At 45.3% G+C, this 25,257-nt stretch overlaps 1 protein-coding gene across 1 annotated transcript; it reads right to left on the bottom strand.

The window, feature by feature from the left end:
* Positions 1 to 286: 286 nt before the first annotated feature.
* CHRNB3 (cholinergic receptor nicotinic beta 3 subunit) lies at positions 287 to 23,381 on the bottom strand. The gene is made up of 6 exons (XM_082205016.1): positions 22,975 to 23,381; positions 17,100 to 17,251; positions 16,385 to 16,429; positions 6,711 to 6,820; positions 4,412 to 5,285; positions 287 to 3,585 (listed from the first exon to the last, which is right to left on the bottom strand). Exons 1-6 carry the CDS (start codon positions 23,027 to 23,029, stop codon positions 3,442 to 3,444), a joined length of 1,380 nt encoding a protein of 459 aa, XP_082061142.1. The 5' UTR covers positions 23,030 to 23,381; the 3' UTR covers positions 287 to 3,441.
* Positions 23,382 to 25,257: the final 1,876 nt, after the last annotated feature.

The following is a 25,257-nucleotide window of genomic DNA, read 5'->3' as shown; positions in this document are numbered from 1 at the left end:
AGAATAGCAAAGATGGTCTGGAGAGCAGCCCTGCACCTGGGACTGGCCATATGTGGGGCAAGTGGCAATGTCACACTCCACTCATGATGACGCTCCACAAGGACAGAGGGGGAAAGAATTATATGAAAATTAGCCCTGAGCACTTGGCTGCCTTGGAATGTCCTTTCTACCTATTTTTAGAACTCAGCCACAGCCTTTTCCCACTGCTAAGTTTCACCACCACCACCAGTTCTTTGTCGACACACAAAAACAACACTCTCCGTCTCATGAGTCATTATTGCTTTTATTCATTATGTTTACACCCATGCACAATTCTTGCCTGCGACAACAATCTAGCATCCAAAGCGGTTCTAAGCTCACATACAGGACAGGTAGGTTTTCTAGCACGTTGTGATATTTTACTTTTTACTTCCTGCGCTAGGTTTGAGCCTAGGGGGTGCAGAGTGAACACAGAGCGGAAAGCAATTTCCTTAGTGGACTATTTCACCCCAGTATATACGCTCTTACCAGATGGGGCAATGCTGCGAGCCTCAAGGCTTGCATGCTGTGTCAAATTTCATTTTTGGTCTCAGAATAGCTTGGTGAGTACTTGGCACTTGTTTCCTTTTAAAAATAAAATTTAAAAAATATGGATAGGGGCATTTTAATTATAAACTGAGCACACTAGACAAGTTCTATTCCAATCTTTGGTCTTTTGTACAGTGGTACCTCGGGTTAAGTACTTAATTCGTTCCGGAGGTCTGTTCTAAACTGAAACTGTTCTTAACCTGAAGCACCACTTAAGCTAATGGGGCCTCCCGCTGCTGCCGCCGTTCTTATCCTGAAGCAAAGTTCTTAACCTGAACCACTATTTCTGGGTTAGCAGAGTCTGTAACCTGAAGCGTATGAAACCCAAGGTACCACTGTACTGTAAAATTCCTGTATGTGGACCTGGACGCCATGCCCTCCAACATTTCTCCAATGGGAACAGGGGCATCCTAAGGAATCAGGGACATTCCAGGATCAAATCAGAAACTGGGATGGCTTCTGTAAATCTAGGACTATCCCTGGAAAATAGAGACACTTGGAAGGTCTGGAACAACCCCAAGGTCTGCTTGGCCTTCCTATCTGTGTGCATGCTTGTCTACTATTGCGGCATCTAGGGTTCCTTTTGTGCCGAAAATTGAACTAAGTAGCAGCAGCATGCAGTACAGTTGGAGGGGACTGAGCCCGGCTGATGCTTTTCACTAGCGTGGAACTGGATTGCAAAGCGATGTCTACAAGACCTGGCAGCTCCTTGGCTGTTGTTTACTGCTGCCAAGCAGATTAGCTCACCACCGAAGCCTTGTGTGATCGGCTTCACAGTTAGGCTGCATACACAGGCAATCACAGATGGAGAGCAATGGAGGCATGGTCTCCTTCAACAGTATTCCTGCCCCCCAACTCTAGCACTGGTCACTTTACAAGGATAATGGGGGTGGGCAGCCTCACTGTAAAGGTGAGAGAAAGTAGTGCATTTATTTTCTCCAGCACCTGTTTTTAAAGCACTACCAATGGAATACGTTCACATTTTCATGTCCTTAAAAAACGTTTTTAAAAAATATCTTTCCAGGCAGCTCTAAGCTACTCCAGATACTGTGCTACTCATCATGGGAACCATCACAACCGTCACACCAAAATGAGCACAGTATTCTTCTGGGGGTACTACTAGGAGCTGGCACTGGTTTCATCCAGTGATGCTTGATGAGCTACAGAAACTTGCAAAAACCCCTTGGATCAGAGTCTGTGATAGTGTAGGAAGAAATAAACATGTGTGCCCCACATAATGTCAACTCCACCATTACCCTCCCAACCTGGAAAGTTATACCAGTAATCTGAATACAGCAGAGACGAGGAACCTCGGGCCAGCAGGCCAAATGCAGCCTTCCATCCGGCCCTCAGGCTACATCTTCAGCAGCCCTGCCCTAGCACCTCCTTGCATGCCTGGAATGTGCCTTGAACTATGAAAATGCCTCTTGCTGGTCTGGATGGAGGAGACTGAGATTTGGGTAAATATCAAAGCACCTGACTTTTCCAAGGTTAGAATGTAAGAGTCGTACACACTGGTCTGCCTACTTTCCCCCCTGGCCCCATCCACCCCCTGGTATGTGGCCCCCATAATGTTCCCCATGAAAATATGTGGCTCTTGGGGGTGAAAGATGTTCCCCATCCGGAAATCCAAAGAGGTAGGAAATCCACATGTGTAAAAACAAAAAACACCAGTCAAAGGCCTGCAAGTCTCCAATGGCAACAGAGATACATATGCCCTTGCTGGGCTCGTTGGCAAGTCTTGCTCATATCTCTCTCCAGCATGATTCATTGCTTAAAACGTGGCAAAAGTTTCCAGAAATTGAGGGGCACCAAGAACAGATGTAAGACCTGGGCAAACCAAAAGGAGGACTGAAGAATGGCTTTCAAAACTGAAAATAGATATGAGATGTCACTCATAATGACAGGTCACTTGAGTGGTATGCATAATATACATGTAAACTCAGTTATTAATTGTTATATATAGATATAGATATATAATATCTGTGCTTATTATACTTACTCTTCATAAAGCTTATGCACAAGTGCCCTATGCCTTTATATATTATTCAACATCTTTAAAAACACACATTTAGTGCAACAAATACACAGAGACCTCACCTTTCTGCATACAATTTGCATAAAATGGAATATGTACATTTAAGTGCTGAAACCAAGTTTGAATATGGCTGAATAAAATTATGCAAGGTCTACTGATGCAGATCTTTTAGGACTAACATGTTTTTATAGTTCATATAGATATCTATAAAATCTTCCCAGTGTCAAAGATATATTGCTGTATTAATAATTTTGGACATGATTTAAAAATAAAAACAAAACTTTCAAAATAGGGTGCATCTATGCCACTGACAAAATGGTATGGTGGGCATTCTCGAGTCTTTCAAGTGCTTGGGGACAGAGAAGTGTTAGGGACTCCCCACAGATAATCCTCAACACAACACACTACAAGTCAAGGGATTCTTTGGTTTTGCAATGGTTTAAACTGATGCAAAATCAATATGTTTGTGGTCTACATATGTCTGGCTTATGTGCTTGAATCCACAGAGGCTTATCTTTCAGTGGCGACTGTATCTGTATTAGCTGATAAACACCTACAGATACAGAATTGGATGTCTTCATTTGTGCAACAATTTGAATGGCTAACAGTGCCATCCTATGGTTCTCTACTCAGAAGTAAATGCAATTTAGTTCGCAGGACTTTCAGGTAAGCGAGCATAGGATTCAGCCTTAAAAGTTGATTGGAGGGTACAATCATCAACAATACCAATTGCCACCTGTGGCAGTGTCGTTTCCAGTTCAGTATGCACTTGTGTTGACTCTGAGTCTATTCAGTTCCTTCCTTCCTTCCTTCTGCTGATTCCCATGTTCTTATTTCTAGACAATACTACTTCCACTTTGCAACCACGCCTTTAAAGCGGGAGTAAATATAAGAACAGAGCCCATCACAGACACCACCAAAAATAGCCATAGGAAGATACGGTCAAGGACCTGAGCTACAAACTTCCAGTCTTGCACCACCTAGAAAAGAAAATGATGGCCGTGAGTTTCACAAGTATTTTGCACAATTGAAGAGCTGCTTTGAAATACGCTTGGAATTTAGTTATTGATTTGTGTAACATTTAAGTTTATCATGAATAGTTCTCTCAAAGTTTCTGCCTTTCAAAAAAACACCACTCCCTGTGGCCTTTGATATTTATAAATGAATATAAATGGCATTTTTAGCTAGCGTAAGCCATAACACAAGTGAGGTGCAAACAATCACTTTTTAAATATCTAACGGGGTAGATAGAAGGTGAAACATGGTTCACTCATGGATATGAGCCAATTTCAAGTAGACCATCTAGGATTAAGGAAATGCTGGGCTAGGAGACTCTTGGCCTACCATTTTTGGACTAGAATCCCCATGTTGACTTAGTGTGACTGATACGGCCTCGGCCCAGTGTACCTGAAGGAACGTCTCCACCCCTATTGTTCATCACGGACACTGAGGTCCAGCTCTGAGGGCCTTCTGGTGGTTCCCTCACTGTGAGAAGTGAGGTTGCAGGGAACCAGGCAGAAGGCCTTCTCGGTAGTGGTGCCCGCCCTGTGGAGCACCCTCCTATCAGATGTCAAGGAAATAAACAACTACCTGGCTTTTAGAAGACATCTGAAGGCAGCCCTGTTTAGGGAAGCTTTTAATGTTGGATATTTTATTGTGTTTTTAATATTCTGTTGGGAGCCGCCCAGAATGTCTGGGGAAACTCAGCCAGATGGGTGGGGTATAAATAATAGATAGTGATGATGATGATGATGATGATGATGATGATGATGATGATGATACCTGCCTGATTTTGAACTAACATACCTGCCTAATGAAGTGTTCCTTTTTCACATGCCCAGAGATATACTTGATGGAATCAGCAGCCTTTTCCAGGAAGGCAATCACAATTTTTTCTCCGTCTTTGAATTGTTTGTGTTTATGTTTCCTCGTCGGCTTTTCTTTCCGGGTCCCTTTGGGATCAGAGAATGAATAGCGATCTACATGTCCTTTCATGCACAGCAGCCTGGGGAGTTTCTGAAGGAAGAGCCTCTTCACCCAAGGAGCCATCGGGTGGTAGGTGGCCGAGGAACGATGGTGCACGTTGATTACAAAAACAGTCACGATGATGGACAAGGTGACAAAAATCATGATGAACAGCAAGTACTCGCCAATCAAAGGGATGACTTTGGAGGAAGAGGGGATGATTTCTTCAATGACTAAGAGAAAAACAGTAAGGGAGACTAAAACCGAGGTGGACAGCGAGAGTTTTTCTCCCTCATCAGAAGGCAAGTAGAAAACAAGCACAGTCAAGAAAGATAATCCCAGACATGGGATGATTAAGAAGAGAGTGTAAAATAATGGCAGTCGTCTTAAAACAAAAGAATAGGTAATGAAAGGGTAGGAATACAATCCGTCTTTTCGGTTTCCCTTCATCCCCTTGGCATTTAGGATTTCCCATTCTCCATTATCAAAAAAATCCGTCCTGTCCACATTTTCATCTACTAAAATAAGGTCCACCATGTTGCCATCGTAGGTCCACGATCCAAATTTCATTGAGCAATTCTGTCGGTCGAATGGGAAGAAGGTGACGTCCATTGTGCAGGAACTTTTATAACTGGCTGGGGGAGTCCAGACTACTATCCCATTGTATTTGACTATTGCTTTTGTCATCAAGGAACCTTCAAAGCGTCCATCAGCACTGGAAAGGGGAGAGGAGGGAAGAAAAACGTTTTGAATTGTGTTTCCAAGCTGCTATTTCATTTTCTTATATTCTGATTTAGCTTCCCATCGCTTTGGTAGATTGTAGACAGGTACGTAATCATAAACAGGTTGCAATAAATTGTGCCATGTTTCAGCAGCCTTTTAGTACTTATTCATCCATTCATTCCAGATGTTCGTAAGCTGCCTTTCACCCACAAGCTCCCAAGGCAGAAACATTAAAACCACCATTACCAAGAAATAAAACAAAAAATACTCAACAATATAAAATTCATTACTGAATTGAGTCTTAAGTTTACTGGTAGAGACAGGGCATTTTGGAAATATGCTTTTGTTCTCTCCAGGGCTACTGAATGACCAGATAGAGGCAAATGCTTGTGGTCACTGTAAAAATTGGGAGGTTACACTGCTGGGCCTCTCCCCAAGATTTTACTCCATGTCTATAACACCCTCCCTTTCTCAAGGTCCTGGCACAGCCCACCCCAACTTGCTGGTCCCCTAATGACATGCCTACTGTATGCCCTTGGAAGAGAAGGAGAATAGGACCATGTTTGGGGCTAGAAAAGAGGTGGAGAAAGCAAAGGTAATAATCTACTATTCTCCTATAGCCACTAGCTCTAAGTGCCGTATTTTTCGCTCTATAAGACGCACCAGACCACAAGACGCACCTAGTTTTTGGAGGAGGAAAACAAGAAAAAAAATATTCTGAATCTCAGAAGCCAGAACAGCAAGAGGGATCGCTGCACAGTGAAAGCAGCAATCCCTCTTGCTGTTCTGGCTTCTGTGATAGCTGTGCAGCCTGCATTCGCTCCATAAGATGCACACACATTTCCCCTTACTTTTTAGGAGGGAAAAGGTGAGTCTTATAGAGCAAAAAATACGGTAACTTCAAATACATATGTACACATTCTTTTGCTATTCTTGCTACTATTCCTACCCACCCACCCATTTTGTATGTCAAATTTTTGACTATAATCTCCTTGAGCAGGCATGGCCTCCAGCTGTTTTGGGACTACAATTCCCATCATCCCTAACCACTGGTTCTGTTAGCTGGGGGTGATGGGAGTTGTAGTCCCAAAACAGCTAGAGGGCCAAGTTTGTCCTTGAGGCTTAGATCTGTCTTTTTGCTAATGTTACTTTGTAGCAGATGTGGGGGATCATTGGCCCTCCACATTTTACTGAAAGCTAACTCCTATCAGCCCCAGAAAGCGTGGCTAATAATCTCAGCCGATTGGGAGTTTGAGTTCAGTAAAATCTGGAGGTTCACCACACCTGCTTCGTACAGTACACAGATGTCGCTATACAAAGAAAATAAATTATCTACCTTTCAGCTTCTCTCCTGAGACCCCTGCACACAAGTACGAAAAATACCGTAAAAAATGAGTGTCAAGATCTGTATACTCACTTTTCAAACAAAACAATATCTGGGAGCCAGAGAGATTCAGATGGAACTCGAATTGCGGTGATTCCACCATAGTCCTCCGGATTCCAGCACAATTTTTGATCAATCCATTCCTGCAATAATCAGCAAAAGCACCACTGTTGCTTGATCAGTTTCACTACAAGTTGAATACTCTAAGGAACCAAATCAGAATAATTCTGTAGCATCCATCAGCTTCAAATATGTCCCAATCATGAATCCAGTTTCAGCCCACAGAAGCACATATTACAGTTGCCATCAAACACAATCCGCAGAATTTCACAGAAACCAGACAGGGCAAACCTGGGCAGGGAATCTCTGTCCTGAATATTCGCCTTAATTTTTAATGAAAAATTCCTTCCAGCAAATCCAGTTTAGGAACATAGGAAGCTTATTTCTTAAATAAAACTTAAGGAAGGAAACGGTATACAGTACAGAAAGCTTCCTTATGCCAAGTCCACCACCTAATTACTGTCTGTGCTGGGTCTTAGCAATTCCTGGAAGTTTCAGACGGGAGTCTTCCACAGCCCTACATGGACCTATTAGTAAAGAACCTGTGAAATGTTGCGTGCAATGCAAGTACTCTACTACTAAGCAACCAACTCCTGGAAAGATTCCTTCAACGGTGTCTCCGAAAAATTTTACACATCACTTGGGAAGACAGGTGAGCTAATGCCAGTGTACTGGAAGAAGCAAAGATCACCAGTGTTGAAGCAATGATTCTTCAACATCAACTGGTCATGTTGTGAGGATGCCTGATTATCGTCTTCCAAAGCAACTACTCTATTCCGAACTTAAAAATGGAAAGTGTAATGCTGGTGGTTAACAAAAGAGATTTAAAGACTCTCTCAAGGCAAATCTCAAAAAATGTAGTATAGACACTGACAAGTGGGAAACACTGGCCTGTGAGCACTCCAGTTGGAGAACAGCCTTTACCAAAGGTGTCATGGGCTTTGAAGACCCCTGAACTCAGGACAAAAGGGAGAAACGCACTAAGAGGAAGGCACGCTTGGCTCACCGTGATCAACTCCCACCCAGAAACCTATGTCCCCACTGTGGAAGGACGTGTGGATCCAAAATTGGCCTCCACAGTCACTTATAGACTGACTGTTAAAACCGTGTTTATGGAAGACAATCTTACTAGGCTACGAGTGATCGCCAAAGAAGAAGAAGAACTAAGCAATGGTTGCTTGCTTTCAGCATCCCTGCCATGGTGCCCTAAGTCTTTACCATTCATTAGTTATGAAAATATAGGGGGAATGTGTGGCTGATAGCCTACCCAGTAGCCAAGAAAGAAGTAAACTTGCCTTCGTTTCCCAGCACTCTGATCAATGAATGAGTCACTAGCTCAGGGTTACATCAACTGCTTTGCATGCAGAAGGCCCCGTGTACAATCCCTGGCGCCCCCAGGTAGGACTGGGAGAGAGCCCTCTCTGAAATCCAGGAGAGTCGCTGTCTGTCAGTGCAGACAGTGCTAAGCTAAATGAGCCTATGTTCTGACTTGGTATAAGGCGGCTTCCTATGTTCCTATGAAGATTAACAAACGCTTTGACACTTTGAATTAAGTTTGAATGAAATAAGTCACTGAAAACCTACAGGATTGCTAACATTTAGGTTTGGGTTGCTTCATGTTGAGTTATGGCGCTGTGGGTTAAACCACAGAGCCTAGGGCTTGCCGATCAGAAGGTCGGCGGTTCGAATCCCCGCAACGGGGTGAGCTCCCGTTGCTCGGTCCCAGCTCCTGCCAACCTAGCAGTTTGAAAGCACATCAAAGTGCAAGTAAATAAATAGGTACCACTCCGGCGGGAAGATAAACGGCGTTTCTGTGCGCGGCTCTGGTTCTCCAGAAGCGGCTTAGTCATGCTGGCCACATGACCCGGAAGCTGTATGCCGGCTCCCTCGGCCAATAAAGCAAGATGAGCGCCACAACCCCAGAGTTGGTCATGACTGGACCTAATGGTCAGGGGTCCTTTTACCTTCACTTACCACCACCCTTAGTATGTCTTTTGGCCTCAGGCACAGCATAAAAAAATCTGGTTATGTTACAGTCACACAATTGCTTCAGCGCATACCTGTGCATGTGGCTAAAACTCATCAAAAGGCAGTTTTAAAGACATGGCTGCTGAGGGCTAAGACATTCATTGGGCAGGACCCTCAACCAGCAGGGCTCTGTGCTTTTTATGTGGACGTGCTAGAGATCTCCCAGGGAAAACATGATATATTGAGGCAACAAGTACCATCGAGACCAGAGTTTCCCAAACTTGCGTCTCCAGCTGTTGTTGGATTACAACTCCTATGATCCCATCATGATGGGAACTGTAGTCCCAAAATAAGCTGGAGATCCAAGTTTGGAAAACCCTGATCTAGACCTTGAGACTGAAGCATAGTTAATCACAACTCTTTTTCACAAGTGCAAGGCACAAAAATCCATGAATCAGATGGACCATCTGAATGTCCCTCTTTCAGAATTTTTTTAAAAAACTATTACATATTTATTACTACTACTACTACTACTATTACTACTACTATTCTCTGCTACTTAGCCTTTAAAAGCATCTTGATCTGCAGGCATTAGCAGGTATAATGCTTATTTTTCTGCTGTTGTGCAAAGCTTCCCAGATGATTTGGAGAGCTCAAAGTGCTCTTAAAGGCTCAAGAGCAAGCCAAGTCACTTTCTTCCGGTCAATTGACCACCATATGTTGACGTCATGCTGCAGTGGATAAACCAGGCTATCTGAGTGGCATCATGCTTACAGTAATAATCAAAGGAAAGGAAAGCACCTCTCCCCTTATATTTATTATTTATAAGTTTTTAGGTTGCGCTGCGAGAATGCAAGAGAAGGAGGAATGTGTGAGCTTACTAAAATCAATATCAGCAATGAAAGCATCTTCCTGTAGAGAATTCAGGCACAGGACTCTTACAAGATCCTCCTTTCTGCAAAAAAAACCACCTCATGATACTTCTGAGTAGTTATGGATTTCTCAAAGGTGTGAGGTCAGTAGACTAAATTTAGGGCTCTCTTTACCCCAGGTGAGGGGAACCCTTGGGCCTGCAGAAGCTGCTGAACTACAATTCCCATCATTCCTGGCCACTGGCCGTGCTTGCTGAGGTTGATGGGAGTTGTAGTTCAGCAATACCTGGAGGGTCAAATGTTCTCTACCTCTGCAGTGCTTGTGCCAGGCAATGCTGAGTTGAAAATTAAACATTTGCTCCTCTCTTTCCTTTTCTAGCAACAGGAAGTAATGAGCACACAATAACCTGTAACCGGGCACAACCTTGTGACAGTGTCATGAGAAGAGGTAGAAGAAGAGTTTGGATTTGATATCCCGCTTTATCACTACCCGAAGGAGTCTCAAAGCGGCTCACAAACTCCTTTCCCTTCCTCCCCCACAACAAACACTCTGTGAGGTGAGCAGTGGCGTAGCGTGGGTTGTCAGCACCCGGGGCAAGGCAAGTAATTTGCGCCCCCTAACCCGTGGATTTTAGCACTCAAGTGCGAGCGCGCCCCCCAGATGTTGCGCCCGGCCCCCCTGCACCCCCCACGCTACGCCACTGGGGCTGGGGGCGAGCGAAGGAGCCAAGGACCCCCCCCCCAAAGGCTCAGCAGGAATTTATTAAATTTATTATTTGCTGAGCCCCCGCAGGCCGAGGCAGCCGAAGCCCCCTCCTCTCCTTGGGCTGTAGGTGGAGCTCCAGATCCGGGCTTGGCGAGCGCCTCTCCTCCTCCCGGCAGGGTCCGGGGGCTTCCAGCCGTGCTCCGTCCTCGCCCCCCCCCGCGCGGCTGAGAGCCGGAGCCAGCGGCGCCCCCTTCTGCCCTCCTCCCTCTCCTCCCTCCCAGTCTGCAGAAGCAGCTGCCGCCTGTGGCTGGGCCGAGGGGATGGCGGCGGCGGCGGGGTGCGGAGGCTTGCCCATGCCCGGCCAGGCGTCGGTGGCGGTGTTGGCGCTGCTGCAGCGGCTGCTCCTCCTGCGAGCAGTGAGTGGAGCGCAGCCGCAGCGGCGGCGGGGGGCGCGCGCGCGCTAGGGCGCAAGGCTGGCGGTGGTGGCGGGGAGCCCGGCAGAGGAAGGAACTTGTCCCTTCCCTCTGGACTCGCGCCCCCCCAGATGTTGCGCCCGGTGCGGCCGGCACCCCTGGCACCCCCCACGCTACGCCACTGGAGGTGAGTGAGGCTGAGAGACTTCAGAGAAGTGTGACTAGCCCAAGGTCACCCAGCAGCTGCATGTGGAGGAGCGGGGAAGCGAACCCAGTTCACCAGATTCCGAGTCCATCGCTCTTAACCACTACACCACACAGGTAGCCTGATTGTATGCAAAGTTTTTTCAGAAATCTGTCCCACTGTGCATCTTGAACCTTCTCTCCAGGGCTGGTCCAAAATAGTTTGCTGCCTGAGTCGAAAGACAAGATGGCACCACTCCCTACGCCATGTGGTGAACTCGACTGGAAGGAATTTTACTTCAACACTGCCATCATTGCACATGGCAGCAGTGGGCTAGTTCAGGGGGTGCAGAACAGGCCGTATGGCTCAGACATCTGCTCTCCAACAGAAGGAAATGGCTGGCAGGGTTGCTGCCATTGCCATCAGACTTTCTACAGTCACCTAATTTTGCCTAATAGTAGGGCTGGCCCTGCCTTTATTTCTATTTCTCTGCTCCAAATTGCTTGCATTTATAGGGCTTCCCACATACACATGTAGACATACACACACACATAGTGCTCAAAAGTTGTGTTTACCTGCATTTTGAACCAAATTGGTGGAAGCCACTCGGGCAACAATTTAGAATGGTGAAATAGCAAGTGCAAAAAAATGGGTTAAGCATCCCTCCTCTCACTGCTGTTCCTCTCAAAATCCTAGCTCTGAGTGTATGTTTGTTTCTAAGGTCAACATCAAGCTCTGCTCCAGAGATTTTCCTGCAACATACAGTTAGACCCTCAGTTTCTCAATTTCCTATCATTATTCCTAGTTAAGCTGCTCTGTATAATGTACTCAAATCATCTTTCTCTTTAATGCTTACACACTTCAGATGCTAATAATCAATTATACCCTTCAAGTAGCTGACACATCTTTAACTCTTTCCATTACTTTCCATTGTGCCTGTTTCTTCAAGACTTCTACATTTACTTTTGTGCTCTTCTCTGTGGACAGGTTTACCCACATTTTAAGGACCACAACGAATTATTGTGGTTATGGTTTCACTTGCAGCAACAGTTCTTCTGAGGGGCAAATGATACATTATGTTAGGTGCAATGCTTTACTTTTAAGTGCATGATTGTCTTACACAAATTTCCTAGCAATTGGCGGGGGGGACGGGACATTAACCCTTTATCCCCCTTGTGATTCCAATCTATATTAGGCCCCTCCCATCTCTTGCAGTCTTCATTAGGGGGAAACTCTCATTCACTTCAATGCAAAATTTCCCCCTCTATTCAAACTGCAGGTACAGGGCCCCCAATCTGGATAGGGATCATAGCAGTAAGCAGAGGGTTAAATATCTCCCTCCTGCTCCCCACACTATGGTTCCCATTCAGCTCAAGGGGACCATGCTGTAAAAAACAAAAACAAAAAAATCCAACGCACATAAAGTCACAGGTAAGTGGCTAACACAGGTTTGGCCCAACCAGTGGCGTAGCGTGGGGGGTGCAGGGGGGGCCGGCCGCACCGGGCGCAACATTTGGGGGTTAGGGTTAGGGGGTGCAAATCCATGGGTTAGGGGGCGCAAATCCATGGGTTAGGGGGCGCAAATTACTTGCATTGCCCGGGGTGCTGACAACCTACGCTACGCCACTGGGCCCAACCATGAGACAAGATGAGGTGACCGCCTCAGGCGGCAGAATTCACAAGGATTGCAGATCTGGCCTCCAAGGAATGCATAGCCCATTCCTTGTAAGCCAGATCTGCCTGCTCCTCAGGAACCCCCCTCAGTGCCTCCTGTAAAGTGGCCTCTTGGAGGCGCTGCTCGTGTCCTCCCATCCTTGTTCCTGAGGTAGATTTTTATTCCCTCCATGTTCCCTGGTGTGGTTCACCTCAGGTTCCAAAATGTCTTGGGCAAGCCCTGGGATAATGCAAGATGTAGTTAGGTCCTCAGTATGTGGACTGGGAATTCCCCAGAGACTGTGTGGAAAAGTCACAATCTTCCACTCCCCGTCAGGAGGCAAGGACGGTCACCCATTTTGCTGACCGCTTGAAGAGCAGCTTAGTATAAATCACTGCGCAACGGCACCACATTCCAATATATGAGCAGCAACTTGCAGCTTAACCCCGCTCCCCATTTTGTCTTTTTACATTGACTGAAGAAAGCTTTTGTCGATCAGATGATATTGCCAATCACCCTTGTGCCCTCTAAGAGAGAAACAATAGTCCCCAAGGGCTGGTGTGGTCTGCCTTGCCAAGACAGTAAGCAAAGGGTATGTTTACACGCCTTATCCTGGGGTACAAGTTGAGCTGCAGACAGGCACGTAAGGAGCTAGGGAGCAGTTCAGAAAGTGAAATTCTGGTTTATTTTGAATTCTGGTGGCTCACCTCAACCCCAGTTCAGCAAGCCCAGAGGCAAAGATTTGGCAGAAGGAGAAGAAAAAACTTAAGAGTCACTCTACAGACTAATTTGTAAGCAAATGAAAATTGATTTAAGTTAAATACAAATAATTCAAATGTTAACATTTGAAAGTGCCAAGTGTTTCTCAGTCACCACCACTCATTTACCTGGAAACTGGAGTAGATAGACATTGATGTCTTAACTGAGCCTCTAGGTGATTGTAGAATAGTTCCTGTGTGACTGATTGTTTTCCTTAAATCGCCATACATGGAAGGATGAGTGACATTTCCAAAATGAGAGCTGAAAATTCAAGGACGGGGATTGACAAGTCCTTGTGGAGAACAGGACACTATAGCTCTTCCCTCTACTCCATGGCTCTGGCCCTGTTTCACAGTCCTAGTGGGATATATCCAAACTGGTGGAAGGCAGAAAGAAGGCTGTTTCTTCAGCAGATCTCCCCAACCCCACCCCAAGCTGTGCACAGAGAAGGGGTTTCAGCCCACAGAGATATATTTTTGGCTGACAGGAACCAGCATGACCACTGCAGCGAGTTCTCTGCTGAACCTTTTAAAAGAATTCAAGCTGATGGCAAAACTCAACTTGATTAAGTAGCTTTCTGCACAGCTTCCTGGCTAGATCATACTGCCCAAGGACTGCCCTATGAGAGGTGCAGGGGACCTTTGGCTCTCAAGATGTTGCCAAACTATAATCCTATTATTCCTGGCCATTGGCCATGCTTCATGGGGGTGATGAGACTATGACCAATGACCAGGAGTGATGGGACTGTCGTTCGGCAACATCTGGGGAGCCAAAGATTCCCCACACCTACCCTAAGATATGAGAAGAGGAAGAGAGTGGTGACTGGCTTGGACTTAAGGGGACAGCATAATAATAATAATAATAATAATAATAATAATAATAATAATAATAATATTTTACAGTGGTACCTCGGGTTATATATGCTTCAGGTCACATACGCTTCAGGTTACATACTCCGCTAACCCAGAAATAGTGCTTCAGGTTAAGAACTTTGCTTCAGGATGAGAACAGAAAACGTGCTCCGGCGGCGTGGCAGCAGCAGGAGGCCCCATTAGCTTAAGTGGTGCTTCAGGTTAAGAACAGTTTCAGGTTAAGTACGAATGTCCGGAACGAATTAAGTACTTAACCTTAGGTACCACTGTATTTATATCCCGCCCTCCCCAGCCAAAGCCGGGCTCAGAGCAGCTAACAACAGTAAAAATAGCACAGTTTACATAAAATCACAATCAATTAATTTAAATACATTCTAAAATCAATTCCGAATCAAATTAATGGCAACCATTGGGTTAGATTACAGAAGTAGAGAAGGGGTCAGACTGTGCCTTGGCCAAAGGCCTGGTGGAACAGCTCTGTCTTACAGGCCCTGCGGAAAGATGTCAAGACCCGCAGGGCCCTAGTCTCTTGTGACAGCGTTCCACCAGATCAGGGCCACAGCCGAAAAAGCCCTGGCTCTGGTTGAGGCCAGCCTAACCTTCCTGTGGCCCAGGGTCTCCAAGATGTTTTTATTTGAAGACCGTAAGGTCCTCCGTGGAACATACCAGGAGAGGTGGTCCCATAGGTACGAGGTACATTCAGAGGGGAATTTAAGGGAGCATGAGCAGTTTGCCTGCACTGGGCGCCAAGCTGAGAGGTCACTGCAGGGGACACAGCAACAATGATGAACAACAGGAGGTGAGAGGAGGGAGGGGTCCATCAAATTTTGGTGTTGCACAGGCCACCACTGACATTTCAAAGCCCAAAGTCCACCACTGATTCACTATGCCATCATCATCATCATCATGCCCCAACCACTCTGGGTGGCTTCCACCACATATAACAACTTAATAAAACATCAAACATTTAAAACTTCCTGAATGCAACACATTCAGGCCATCTCAAATCAGTATGACCTTCTTTTCCACTGTAAACCATGCTCAAATTGCTCATGATATCAGGAAAAAGCTTACATCGTAAAACACGTCAGGAAAACTCACAATTACTAGATATTAACCAAATGTAAACAGCCATGAGTATAATAATAAGCTAAACAAAACTTATAATATTAACAAATACACGTGTTTGTGTGTGTGTGTGTGTTTATTAAAAAAACAAACCTCAACTAATAAACTCAATCTGTCCCTAGGCATTAGCTTTTCTTTAAAAAAAAGAAAAAACAGCTGAGGAGATGAAGTGTTAATAAACATAGCACAACACCATATGTCTTCCCATAGCAAACTCCGAGTTATCCTGAAGAAATCATGTATATGCTCCAATGCTTTCTATTTACCCGGTCCCAAGGAAACAGCTTCCATATAAAAGCCAGTTGCTGACATCTCTCCCTTGATCACACTCTAACTTTTTAGGGGTGCCTCTTCCCTTCCTCTAGAGTGGGGCCTCATCTGCAATGTGCATTTAAAGCAGTATCATATCACTATCAACAGTCATGGCTTCGCCCAAAGTCTTCCTTCAGAAAACCCTTTCTGCATCAGCTTGTCTGCCACAGAACTTCTGCAAACATCTCTATGTATTCTAGAAGACTGAAATGCACAGCTAGCTCCCTCAGGTCAGACTACCCTGAGACTGGATGTTGAAGGGAATTATCTGCTGTGGTGGGCTAGCTGACAGGAGAACTCTTTTTTGTGCCACTTCAGACTCCATATTTTGAAAACTGCTGTTTACTAGACAATCGATTCCCCTCCCCATTTTGTAATACAAGTGCACAAAGCTAGGCCAAGACATTTTGACACCTGAGGTGCACAACAAAATGGTGTTCCCAGCAAGGAGGAAGAGGTGAGTGAATATCTATACCAGGAACAAGGAAGGAGTAAAGTTCTATATCGGGGTCTGCTACCCCTGTGGATCCTACTGCCTCAGGCAGTTCCCTCATCTTGCCTCATGTGTGGGCTGGCCTTGCAAGTGCAATAGATTTATCGCCTATAGAGACCATTAATCAGCATTGCCCTGAAGTTGTAACCCAGTTAGGCCATAGTATCTGGGATGTAAGATAGCTTAATTCAAGAACCTCCCTCTCCACATCACAGTAGAACATTTACTGTAAAAATTCACTGACAATGATGAACATTTACACTGACTGCGTTGTCAAATATTTTACCTGTTTCAGCCATACATTAGTTGTCATCAGCTGATTCTTTTCATCCTGTGGAGAGGGAAAGAAGCAGAAATCATTTATTCTTCTGAAGAACAACAACAACCTCCCAGCATTCTCCAAGAATAAAGAGTCTGCAACCATTTTAGAGTTTTCCACTTTCCAGGACTGTCCCTGTGTTAAACAGATAACCTAAGGGCTGGATCTACACTGAGCTAGAAAACACTAAGAAAAAAGTTATATAGCTCTCAATGCAATTTTCCATTGACTGCTGTACAGCACCCCCTGATGTCACATTTTTATAACGCATTTATAACGTTATAACTCACCAGTATAGATTAGCCTCTGGATTGACTTATTCACATTCACATGGGAGTTTAATGTGGATTTGAAACTGCTTGCATCCCTCTCTTTTTTATGCTGTCCACATGACGTCCTCATCCAACTGGTAGACCACACTTTTACTACATTCAATTCAGATTTTCCTGATCTGAGGATAATCTGATCACATATTAACTGACTGTGGGCACACTATGTACAGTATGAGTAAGTTTTTTTCAAAAGAAAATGTGTGTGACATATTTCCACATCCCTATTCCCATTTTGTTTCCAAAAGCCCAAAGGATTTTTGGGTGGTAATTGTTTTATTCTTAAAATGTAGCAGAACTGCTCTATAGAAGGCAAGGAAGGAAAGGAGGACCCAGAGAAATAGATTACATACCACATCTACTAGTTGGGATATCTTTAATCCAAAGTACACCTTTATGGTATCATTGGCATGTTTCACAGGCCTGATCCATTTCTGATACCCTTGAAATAAGTGCCGCAAAAGTGCATCTTCATTCTCGGCAAATGAGCTGAACACAGTAAAAGCTGAAAGACAAAACTAAGAATTATTGGAAGAACGGTAGGGTGGTGGGGTGGGATATTCAGTGCTAACTTTAATGGTAAATATTCTGCCATGTGAGACTTCAGTGGATGGGCAGGCTGGCAAAGGACAATTTAAATATGTGCTCAATTTTATCACTAATCATAGGGAAACCCAGGACGATGCAGAATTCAGAATAACAGCTCACTTGGATGGAGCTAAAATAGATGAGCCTATGCTGAAGATCTATATATAAAGGAAGATCTGGATGTAGTCAAGAAAGGTACCATTTTGATGTGTTTTCTTAGAATTATTTTCCAAAACATGCTGTTTGTTTGTTTTTTGCTGTCCCCAACAAGAAGCACTTTTTAAAAAGAGGCTAATAGTTAGGATTGGGATGCGGGTGGCGCTGTGGGTGGCTTGCCGATCAGAAGATTGGTGGTTCGAATCCCCGCAATGGGGTGAGCTCCCATTGCTCGGTCCCTGCTCCTGCCAACCTAGCAGTTCGAAAGCACGTCAAAGTGCAAGTAGATAAATAGGTACCACTCCGGCGGGAAGGTAAATGGCGTTTCCATTTGCTGCTCTGGTTCACCAGAAGCTGCTTACTCATGCTGGCCACATGACCCGGCAGCTGTACGCCGGCTCCCTCGGCCAATAAAGCGAGATGAGCACCGCAACCCCAGAGTCGGTCACGACTGGACCTAATGGTCAGGGGTCCCTTTACCCTTTACCTAATAGTTAGGATTACCCCATCCCTATGTTTCAGCCACACTAAGCCAACCAGAAGACCAGAACTCCGAAAACTTTAACAACACAACAGAGTATAAAAATTTGGCAGATGCGGCTTTTCACACCTTGTATGACAATCTGCACTTGCCAAAATTCCCTTTTACCAGTGATGTTGGGTGCCCATTGAGACTGGTAGGGCGCAGCCAGAGCCAATGACAGACAGAGCCAACTAATTCTATTTTTCTCCTCCCTGGTGATTTCTACAAAGACCACACTGAGACTAAGGAGGAGGAAGCTGACAGCCAGCCAGTGCCATTCTCTGGACTGGTTGTAAAGTAGGGGTGTAAGAAGGCATTGTTCTCCATCCTGTCTTTAGCACATACAGCACTGTTTCCATTCTGCTGCAGTTTACCTTCATCTCACTGTCCACTGTGGACTGAAAATAACAACAGTGAATTTGGGTTTTATTCTCCAGACTGATGCTGGTGCAGACATGGGACAAATAAGTGAACATCTTGGCTGTGAATCCTAGAAAACCTGCTCCCTGCCTTGCCGGCCTTTTCCGCCTGGCAGGGCAGGGCCCTGACTGACTCCAGCTAAAAAAGCTAGGGTGCTGAAGACTCCAGAGATCATCTTGGTTGTCTCTTAGCGCAGATCTAGATCGTCAAGTCTCAACTTCCACAGCTGCCACCCACCAAGAACAGGATTGGCAGCAACAGCAGCAGATGTGTTCTACGCTTCAGATAATATTTCATTCTCTTGCTAATTATGCTGTTTTAAATCTGCAATTCATCTTTTACTTTATTCAGTAATCCCCCCCAAGATTGTTTTATTTGATGTTTTAATGTGTTGTAAACCACTTTGAGATTTTCTCTTTAAAATATAAAGCGGTTTAGAAATGAAACCATTCGCCACCATTTTCCATTGTCATCATAATTCTCTGATGTCCCTAGCTGTGAGAAAGAAGGCTTGGAGGACTCATGCCTGAGTTTGGTGGGACAGCGTCCCACTTACCCTAATGGGCAATGCTCCACTGACTCCCATATAACCATTCACTTAGTACAGGCGTTCCATCTTCCTTTGCCTCCAGTCCCTTCAAGGAGCACTTTTATAACTGGACAACTCACAAGACCTACATAATTCACGGATGAGCAAAAAGATTGATATTGGGGGTTTTTCTGGAAGGCAATACTCCACATTTTAAACAATAAATGCTGGGTCTAGCGACTGGCATCATATTCTTTACAGGGATAATAGCCTGGAAAGTATAACCAGCTGTGTAAGTACTATCTAGATTGCTATGACCCCAAAAAGTGAATACAGTTGGCTATGGGGGAAGAAAAATGTGGGAGGTCAGGGAGGAGAGGGAAAACTAATCTCCTAAACTGTATAAAATGAGAAAATTTGTTTGAATAATGACATTTAATGTGATGGCTGCAAATAGATGATAGATAGATAGATAGATAGATAGATAGATAGATAGATAGATAGATAGATAGACAGACAGATAGATTAGATAGACAGAGATAGATAGATAGATGATAGGTAAAGGTAAAGGTACCCCTGCCCGAACGGGCCAGTCTTGACAGACTCTGGGGTTTGTGCGCCCATCTCACATCTAGAGGCCGGGGGGCCAGCGCTGTCCGGAGACACTTCCGGGTCACGTGGCCAGCGTGACAACGCTGCTCTGGCGAGCCAGAGCCGCACACGGAACGCCGTTTACCTTCCCGCTGGTAAGCGGTACCTATTTATCTACTTGCCCCCGGGGGTGCTTTCGAACTGCTAGGTTGGCAGGCGCTGGGACCGAGCAGCGGGAGCGCACCCCGCCGCGGGGATTCGAACCGCCGACCTTTCGATCGGCAAGCCCTAGGCGCTGAGGCTTTAGCCCACAGCGCCACCCGCGTCCCAGATAGATGATAGATGATAGATAGATAGATAGATAGATAGATAGATAGATAGATAGATAGATAGATGATAGATGATAGATAGATGATAGATAGATGATAGATAGATAGATAGATAGATAGATAGATAGATAGATAGATAGATGATAGATAGATGAGAAAAATAGGTCAAAAGGCACAAATTCCTCAGCTTAAGGAAATGAAGGTGAATGTATTGTGCTGATAACATTGCTGTGGTAATTATGAGGAATAAAAGTAGAGAACTAATAAAAATAAATTCCCTTTAAATGTTTCCTACTTCATACTTTAGTCATTAACGTGTCCAGAACAGATATTCAGTAGTGACTGTCTGAATTCTGCCCCTCAACTGGAATCTAAGGCTGCAATTTTAACCCCAGTTACCTGGGAGTAAGCCCCACTGAATTCAACAGGACTTATTCCTCTTAGCATGATTTGGATTGTGCTGTATGATGGCAACTTGACCATCCATGGAAGGACTTTAGCCTCCAGGAACTTTGCAAACAACTGCATATTAAAAGTCCACATACACATTGTACATGTATAAATTGGGTCTTTGTCAAAACATTAACCTCCTATAAGCGGCGGAGCATATGCCTGCGCTGCCCAGGGCGGCGCACTCCCGAGGGGGGTGGTGAGGGTGCCCTCCCAAGTGTGGGATAGCCGCTTGGGTGCACAGAGCAGTGTGCGTGCCCTGCAGCCAGGGGCGGAGAGTGCTGCCCATGGGGCGGAGCAAGCTGCCAATGCCGGACATTTGGTGCACCGCCTACCCGTGACTCGCAAGCCTCCCCGAGCTGTCAAAACAAAGGAGGAAGGGGGGAAATCCACCGGCAAAGCGGCGCAGCTCCCACCTTCCCCCAGTGGCTTGGGGTAGGCTTGGGAGTCGCAGGCGGGTGGTGCACCAAATGTCACCCCCCTCAGCGAAAACACCCAGGGCGGTATGCCCCCACCGCACCCCTTCCTCCGCTCCTGCCTCCTATGGTACTGCCTACACCAGAATCCATGTGCATGTATGAGGACAAGTCCATGAATTCTGTGTATTGTTCTGTTTTTTAAGATCTACAGTGGTACCTCGGGTTACAGATGCTTCAGGTTACAGACTCCGTTAACCCAGAAATAGTACCTCAGGTTAAGAACTTTACCTCAGGATGAGAACAGAAATCGCACGGCGGTGGCACGGAAGCAGCGGGAGGCCCCATTAGCTAAAGTGGTACCTCAGGTTAAGAACAGTTTCAGGTTAAGAACAGACCTCCAGAACGAATTAAGTTCGTAACCAGAGGTACCACTCTACACAAAGACAGGGCATATATTCACACCAAGTCTGCAAGGAGGAATGCAAGACTTTTGAAACAAGACTTGTCCATGGTGGATTTCCCACAAGGCCCTATTTTATTGGGCTGTGTTTTCACACAACTGAAACTACGAAAATTCTTTCCCAGGTGTAAAAATGCATCCACAACGGTGCAAATTGTTGACTATATTTGGGATTTGCAGACATTTGCAGACATTGTTCACATCTTAACTCCGCCATGACCACACTAGTCACTATGTGGCCTTAGGGAAACCATGACCTCTCAATCTGAGTCCCTCCCACAACTGGCAAAGCAGGACAACAACACCAAATGGCTCATTTACTGGTTTGCTTTAAGGATTACAGAAATAATGCATGTGAAATGCTTGGAATACTCAAAGATATAGCTGCTAAGTATTATTATTAGCCAGCTTGAAAAGGTTGCAAAGACAGGTTTCTGAGGCTGCCTCAGAATTAGCACAGTTTGCTTGCTTCCTGCCTACTCAGCCTGTACATTGGTAAATATATTGTTCTTCTGCGTTTTTTCTTGGGTTTGAATGTGTATATGTTTTAAATCACGCAGAAGGTTCTTTTAGATACATATGACAGGAAGCAAATTTTAGAAATGAAAGGTAACAAACAGGTACTACAAAAACACCATACGATTCCAATCCTAGGAATAATGACATGAAAGTAAGTTGTGTTGACAATAATGGGATTTCATTCCCAGTAAACTCACACAGGATTACCCTAGAACCTCCAGTACTTTCTCCTCATAAGGAAATTGAACCTGGAAAAGGCTGCCCCATTCATATGGGACTGGCAAACAATATTATCACCTTCCAGACTTTGGGGAAAGGGCCATTGGAGCTCTGGGGTGGAGAGGGTGACAGGGAGAGAAATGAAAAGCAAATAGAAAAAGCTGTGGGATGGCTGGTGAAATGAATTCCCATTTAGTACGAACATGAATAATGGGCATTCTGTGAAAAAGACAAATGGTAATTACATTCTTTTGCAGTTCCCACTAAAAGGTTTTTTTTAGTAAAAGCTAGTATTTCCATTTAACAGCAACAAGAAACCTCTCTCACACATGCTATCTAATCAATTTGGCACTTTGAGAAAGAAGCAGCATTTGTTTCCATTTATCTCTTACCATAGGAGCCAACTCCTAGGGGCTGAGGGGTCTTCAGCCACCCCAATAAAGTATTTTGAGCCCCCCACCCCATTGATGGGCATTGCCATTCAAATGGTTGCATGAACCACATCATGTGACCAATTATGTGGGGCGGTGCTTACCTGCCCCCACCCTATTTTAATTCAACTTGGCACCCCTGTCCCTTATTGCCCTGGCTCCACCTCCTCCTTTCCCTTTCATCTAAATTTAGTGTGTAAGCTCATTCAGGCAGAGACCTGCCTTCTGCTCATGTTTCTCTGTAATGCACTATGTGTACTACCTGTGCTAAATAACAACATTTGCATTTGTTATTTGTTATGATGAGTGAGATCATCGTAATTTCGCTTAATTACTCAAGTCTTCTCAAAGACAAGGCTGTTGACCAGAAGATGGCAATACTAAGATGAGTCACTGGCTAACCAGTGCAGCTTTTTTCCCCCTCTCCTTTCCAGGTCCTTTGCTTAATACACACAAACACAAACAAAAGTATTTGAAACACGCTTAAAGAACACAAGGCAGTGGTTTAATTTTAGAACCTAAGATGCATCTCTCTGTTGTTGCAAGCAGTCTCAGTTCAAGCACTTATGTTTAATTTGAATAAATTGCACTTACCTGAACTGTTAGTACAAAGAAGGAGGGACACTATAATAAAAGCAGGAAGCTCCATCCTCGCAACCACATCTGCAGCTGAATCTCTTGCTTTTCATAGGCAAACAACTTCCATCCAAAGATACGAGTTTAGACACAGTGATTCTACTGTAAACTGTGATGGCTAATAGGCTGGAAACAGGAAGAATAGCATTTGAGCCTTATCTTGCACCACAGCGAAGCTTCTTAAAGTACACTTCATTGATTTTCGGTCAGCTGTCACAGGCTGCAAGCCAAAAATAAGAATAATCCCTGGGTCCTAAACTCTGCCTCGTTGCTTATCCAGGATAACCAAGGTACTGTTGAAAGCTAAATTCAAAGAACACCTAGGACAGAGCCAAGCAACTTAGAACCCGATTTGAATTCCATAAATGTCTGGTCGTAATCTCTTTGCCATTTGATAAGTAATGGGAAGTGCTCCTCCAGCTGTTCAAATACGTTCACTGCAGCACACCCCTGTTCTATGGGAATCGTAAAGTGTGATGCCCTTGATGGCAAAACAGACTAAGACTTCTAGCATGGAGATGGGGGAGCCGTGGCCCTGCGGATGTTGTTGGACTCCAAATCCCATCAAAGCATTTCCAAAAGCGAGGTGATGATGGGAATAGTAGTCCAGGGGAACAGGTATCCGGAGCTAGCTTTCGGATAACAAAGGAAGGATCAGGCTCTGTAGGATCTGGGGGTGTTCCTAGGAAAGGCAGGTATCCGTCCAATAAAGTCCAGCACTAAAGTGAGCCCTAACATTGCTAAGCAGGGCTGTGTGACAGCTAAAGACCCACCCCTCAGTATAATAATAATAATAATAATAATAATAATAATAATAATAATAATAATTTATTTGTACCCTGCCCATCTGGCTGGGTTTCCCCAGCCACTCTGGGCAGCTACCACAAAGACCAAAAATACACTAAGATGTCACACATTAAAAACTTCCCTGGACAGGGCTGCCTTCAGATGCCTTCTGAATGTCAGGTAGTTGTTTATCTCTTTGACATCTGATGGGAGGGCATTCCACAGGGTGGGTGCCACTACCGAGAAGGCCCTCTGCCTGGTTCCCTGTAACTTGGCTTCTCGCAATGAGGGAACCACCAGAAGGCTCTCAGCGCTGGATCTCAGCGTCCAGGCAGAACGGTGGGAGTGGAGACGCTCCTTCAGGTATACTGGGCCGAGGCCATTTAGGGCTTTAAAGGTCAACACCAACACTTTGAATTGTCCTCGGAAACGTACTGGGAGCCAATGTAGGTCTTTCAAGACTGGTGTTATGTGGTCTCGGCGGCCGCCCCCAGTCTAGCTGCTGTATTCTGGATTAGTTGTAGTTTCCGGGTCACCTTCAAAGGTAGCCCCACGTAGAGCGCATTGCAGTAGTCCAAGCGGGAGATAACTAGAGCAATGTTTTGGGTAATGTATGTTTATTGTGGTACCAATGTATGCCCTCTGCTATGTCCAGTGGGGCTTCTAAGGGAGGAAATGACTTTGCATGGTAGATGCACTGATTCTGACCGCGGAGATGAAAATTCTAAGCCACCACTCCCAGGTTCAGAGTGTGGTCACATCCTCCTTCTCTTCCTCAGAGAGCACAACGGGAAATTCCCCTCTTGCTCTCAGCTTCAAGGGCCCTGAGGAGACAGGCAATTGGCTTCAGGGTCATCATCACAAGCAGTTGTTGCCAAAGAGGCCTGTGAACAGGGCCCCAACAATCATAATCCGTAACATTCAGTTAATAACTAATTAGCATTTCACAGATGAAAGAGAGAGACATGCTTGTAATAATCCCGGTTTTCATACCATGATCATCGCTGCCTCGCGGGGGCCTCCCCACAACTCTGCTCCACTATTAGAGCAAGATTTGTTCCACCTGCTGTTGTCATTTAATGCCAACAGAAAGAGAACACAGAGGATCTTGTGGAGTGGATCACTCCAAAGCCTGGGCACAGTACAAAGGCACCAACTTGCCCACCATGTTGGAGGGGCTAATCACATGACTCGTTATGTGATGCCACATGACGCATCTGCCCCAGTGGGACATGCCGTGGGGAGAAGGAGGTGGAGGGCCTCCTCCCCATGGCATGTGTCGGGGTGTGTGTGCAGAGGGCAATCTGCATCCTCGTTCATCCCAGTCCCCTCTCAGCTCCCAGGTGGGGGGGGGCTTGGGCACCCAGAGGACAACTGGTGGTGATGGGTGATGTTGGCCCCCTCAATATGGGGGGAGGGAAGAAGAAGAAGAAGAAGAAGAAGAAGAAGAAGAAG

Source organism: Podarcis vaucheri (genome assembly GCF_965113315.1).
Source record: "Podarcis vaucheri genome assembly, chromosome: 17".
In the NCBI taxonomy this organism is placed as follows: Eukaryota; Metazoa; Chordata; class Lepidosauria; order Squamata; family Lacertidae; genus Podarcis; species Podarcis vaucheri.
This window is presented reverse-complemented; position numbering and strand designations above follow the sequence as displayed.

Bases quoted from the DNA above. Each gene is read 5' to 3' on its own strand.
- CHRNB3 (XM_082205016.1), bottom strand. From the start codon at position 23,029: ATGGAGCTTCCTGCTTTTATTATAGTGTCCCTCCTTCTTTGTACTAAC. The intron at 17,252-22,974 runs GTAAGTGCAATT...TTTGTCTTTCAG, and splicing joins TCTTTGTACTAACAGTTCAG to CTTTTACTGTGTTCAGCTCA. The intron at 16,430-17,099 runs GTATGTAATCTA...CCCTCTCCACAG, and splicing joins TATCCCAACTAGTAGATGTG to GATGAAAAGAATCAGCTGAT.